This window comes from Propithecus coquereli, unplaced genomic scaffold (genome assembly GCF_000956105.1).
Source record: "Propithecus coquereli isolate 6110/MARCELLA unplaced genomic scaffold, Pcoq_1.0 Scaffold144, whole genome shotgun sequence".
NCBI lineage: Eukaryota > Metazoa > Chordata > Mammalia > Primates > Indriidae > Propithecus > Propithecus coquereli.
This window is the reverse complement of record NW_012138747.1, coordinates 662,208-666,714: the sequence shown is the minus strand read 5'-3', so window position 1 is coordinate 666,714 and position 4,507 is coordinate 662,208. Positions and strand designations below refer to the sequence as shown.

The 4,507-nt window shown below is 31.4% G+C and overlaps 1 protein-coding gene across 1 annotated transcript in view; it reads left to right on the top strand.

Moving 5' to 3' along the window:
• The window catches only part of ZRANB2 (zinc finger, RAN-binding domain containing 2), a 17,410-nt gene extending 13,785 nt beyond the window's left edge, over positions 1 to 3,625 (top strand). The window contains exons 9-10 of the mRNA XM_012639936.1: positions 2 to 106; positions 1,755 to 3,625. Coding sequence (XP_012495390.1) covers positions 2 to 106; positions 1,755 to 1,818 — 169 coding nt within the window. The 3' untranslated portion in view covers positions 1,819 to 3,625. The remainder of the gene's footprint in view (position 1; positions 107 to 1,754) is intronic.
• Positions 3,626 to 4,507: the final 882 nt, after the last annotated feature.

Genomic DNA, 4,507 nt, shown 5'->3' with positions numbered 1-4,507 from the left:
CAAGTTCATCATCTTCTCCTGAGAGGAACAGAAAGAGAAGTCGTTCTAGATCTTCTTCATCTGGTGATCGCAAAAAAAGACGAACAAGATCACGGTCACCCGAAAGGTTTGGGTTTCTGTAGAAATAAGAATGGGTGTTCTTAAATGTGTTTAATAGATAAACTAAACTTCCTAGTCAAGGGTTAGCTTTTTATTATCTCCTTTGTTCCAACTTTAAATTATACTTTTCAACTTTGAACTTCAAAAATCAGATTACTTTATTTAGTCTTTATACTTGGATCAGGTTGTTCAGTATAGTTACAGATCAAACCATTCTTTGATCATTTTATTGTTTAAGTTTTTATTTCCATACATAGTTACTATAGCCAACTCTCGGTTATTTCTGTCTTTTAAGATTGCAATTCAGAATGTGTACTTTGAAGTAATTTTATAGCTTGATTTTTATATTTATGCTATTTTAAATTTAATTAGAAATCAGGAATTCTAGGGCATCTAATAAAAAGTTAACTTTCAGATCACTGGAAATCTGTCCTCATTTAAAAATGTGTAAATGCATTTCCACAGCAAATTATTTCATACCCTTTATCTATAAGGAAATTGTTCCTTATAGCCAATACATTTTTCATACTGCAGTCCAAATCTTTTTTTTTTTTTGAGAAACACCTTTATGAGATTACTTTGTCTATATTGACATTTTTAAAAATTTGAAAAGTGCAGCAACAGGCTAATTACTCACTTTCATTAACTTTCTTGGTTCTTAATGTCTAATTATGTAGTCATTTGAATGGCTTCATTTGTAATCTTTGCAAATTTTCCATATCCTATTAGCTTGTGAAAGTAAAGATTATGTAATGTCTGGTAATTTGCTTGGTTCAGTGGTAGGATTATCTCATGATTCCTACTTGTACAGAATTAATTTTGCTTCTTCACATTTTAAAGTTTAGATACTAAGATTACACTTAATTATCTTGTTTCTGTGCATTTGTTTCTTTGTAAGAAAATTACTCTGTATTTGAGTGAAATTCATTCTGTTGCTTTCTTACTACTTCTGCAAATTTTTATCTTAGCCACATATAATCCCCCTAGTTTGTTGTCATCTAAACTTAATGAACATGTTCTCTATTCCATAAGCCAGGTGATTGGTGAAAACACTAAACAACCCTGAGCCCAGGGCCAACCCCTACGGAACACCACTACTTTACCCAGGTTGATATTGACTTATTCATATTAGCTGCATGAATATAACCCTATAACTAATTGTACCATCATCTTGTGTGACCTAGATTTCCAAAACTTAATTATTTATGAATATATTTTCTCATACACGGTCAGAAGCTTTGCTGTTTCTGTTTTACGTATAGATTACACTTTCTACAGTGTATCACAGAAATTGGTTTAGTCACACTTCCATTACCAAGTTTATATGACTTTGTTATATATTATCTGTAATTTTATGCATTTTTGCAGGCTTTTCTTCATTGTCTTAAATAATTGAGAGGTGGCTATATTTTGAAATGAGAAGATATTTTTAAATTGTAGAGAGTTTTAAGTTCCACTTATGCCATTAACGGGTTCACATCCAAAGTCTAAACACCAGATAATTTTATGTGTGTAAATTTGTATCTTAGTTTTTAATTACTCATTTTGCTAGCATCAAGGTATTTAATATTTTATATTTTCACAGTCTTAAGAATGAATGCTGAAGTTCAGCTCTAGCTTACTAGGTTGCCTGCTTTTTCTATTATGTCTTACAGGCGCCACAGGTCATCTTCTGGATCGTCCCATTCTGGTTCCCGTTCAAGTTCAAAAAAGAAATAATGTATTAAAATTTACATCAAAAAAAAAATCCAGTACAGTGCATGAAGCATATTTTTAAAGAAGTTGGTGTCATACTTGGTCAGAAGTGCTAAATCTGCTAGTAGAGGTGCATGCCTTTCATTGCTTTTCAGAACAATACAGCTGTGTTTATTTGTAAAGTTAAAAGTAAATAGCATTTTAAGCCATAATGTCCCAAAATAGATGCTCTATTTATCATTTATTATTTACAGCCATTTGCTTCATTCATCAACCATCTCAGCTGTAACAAAGTACTTTGTTTCCTAATTTAAACTCTTGTTTTTCTCATTTCTAAATATATCCTATTGGCTAAAACAGGATTACCAAGGCTTGTCCAAACTTTGGGCATGGAGGCAAGACTGGTAAACTTGTTGGAAACAAACTTTTTATGTTAATGTGGTAAAAGAAGTCTACCTGTTTATGTTGTTAACACATGTTAAAGTTATTCTTACCAAAAAAGGTCAAACTGAGTTTAAACAGCTAGCTGGAAACTTCTTTATTTTTAAATTCCCTATGCTAAGGGTGCCTTAGAATCATTGTCTCTCTTTTATCCAGCTGTATTTTTTTTGCACCACCACATTTAATGCAAAAGAATCTTGTGAATTGCTGAAGGAGAAAATGTCATTTTCCTTTCTGACACATAATTTGGGGCAAGAAAGAAAGCCTAACATTTCATCTCTTCTTTATTGGTATGGTTGCCAGAGAAGAGAAACATCTTATTTCAAAACATTTATCAATATTTTAAGAAGCTTTGTGTGATATCCTTTAAAGTCCAGTTATCAAATATGATAGGGTAAAAAGGCTAAATCATAGTTAATGAGAAAATGTAAGAAAGTTTTTGAATTATATTTCTCTTTTGATGAAAGGACAACACAGACATTGTGAATTTAAGTGAACATTCGCCTCTCGATTTACTATAAACACATTGCATAAAATTTTCTTCTGAATAACAAATGAATGCTTATTTCTATATACTGTAAGCAAAAATCATTTTTCCTATTCACTTGAAATAACTTATGGCTTAAAATGCTTTCAGAGTTTGTTTTATTTTTGAAAATTAAAATCTGGTCACTGAACTCCATTTTGTTTTCTGGTTTAAAAACAAAAAGGTTTCTCTTAACAGTATCTTCAGTGACAATGCAAGGTAAGTATATTAAGGGAAATCAACAATTGTGCTTGTGGGCTTTTTGTTATGGGGATATTGATTTCTTTTTCTTTTCCCTCAACATTGTCTGCTGCAATTTGAATAAAAATTAAAACATTTTAAGGTGTTTAGTAGACAGACCAAACATAGTTATATTTGTTTTTTATTTTAAAGTGTGTTTTTCTCTTCAACTGATCTAAAGATGAAAGCAGAATATCTTATGTAGAAATATTTTGATAATATTTTTACAATAAGCTTTCTTGTGTTTTTTATGTCTTAATTTTTTTGCCGCGTTTACTGTAGGTTGCACAAGAACTTTTACTCTCTTGTAATTGTGCCTCAGACTTTTTGAAAGTCTACCTTCTAAGTTGCCCAGATGATCCTCTAGATTCTACATGTTACCATTGGTTTATTCTTGTGCTTTCTGTATTTAAAATTTTGGCTGTACTAAGCAAATGCAAGGTTATAAATTTAGCTAATAGTAGTTTACAGACAATTCAGATGATTATGATTTCATTTGGTTTAACTAAGCTGTACTAGTTCATTTCGTAAGGAAATGATGCTGTAGACAAATGTAAATAAAGCCTGTGAGTCAAGCATCAAGTGGTGTTTGTTAGAAATAAGCTAGAGATTTTTAAGCTTTGATCTAATGTTCATTTTTAAGCTAATTACAGTTTTGTTTGTTACTTTTGACTGTTCATTTTTTTAAGCTCTGTATATTCATTTACCCTTTATATATGAGTGCTTGGTTTAAAACATTACAAAACCATAATCACTGCAGCCTTGGGTACTCAGAATTGTTAGTTAGGACTTTTTGACTCCCAAGTCAGTTGAATAGGTATGTAACAACATACCTATTCCACATGGTGAAATAGCATATCACAGTGCCTTTGCTGAATTACTCTTAAACTGTCACTCTGTAGCACTCAACAGCCGTCCAGTTAACTGCTAAGTTTTCTTAAGTTTCTATTTGGAATCTATTCATCTAAACAATATTGAACGATATTTGGTAATGTCTAAGTTTAGAGCAAGCTCTAAATACAAGACCATCTCTAGGCCCAATTTCTAAGGTAAATGAGGTGTTTGTTTACCATCTCATATCCCATTCTTGCTATCTTGTAGGGATTTTCTGTACTCTGTCCCCTATTTTTGATGTAAATGTTAAATGTTTTTTAAATAGAAAAACCCTCACAGTTTTCCTGACCTGGAAATTGTATTATTTTGTTTCTGAGAAATAGAGTGAACAGTTTTAATTAACAGTTTAATATATATAAAACAAGTGATTTACAGACATTATCTAATTCCTAGTCCTGTGTGGGTATATACTATTGCATATCTGCTGTTTTACAAAAAGGGTTTCTGTACAAGGAAATTAAAAATCTGCACAAAGAAGCCACAGGAGTAGCTAAGTGGGAATTTACCCCCAAATGTGAAAGCAAATTTCAGCGTTAGGTCTGATTAAAATCAAGTAACCTCTTTGAGAAAATCAATGTGAAATCATTAAGCCACATGGTCAGATGTTCTTTA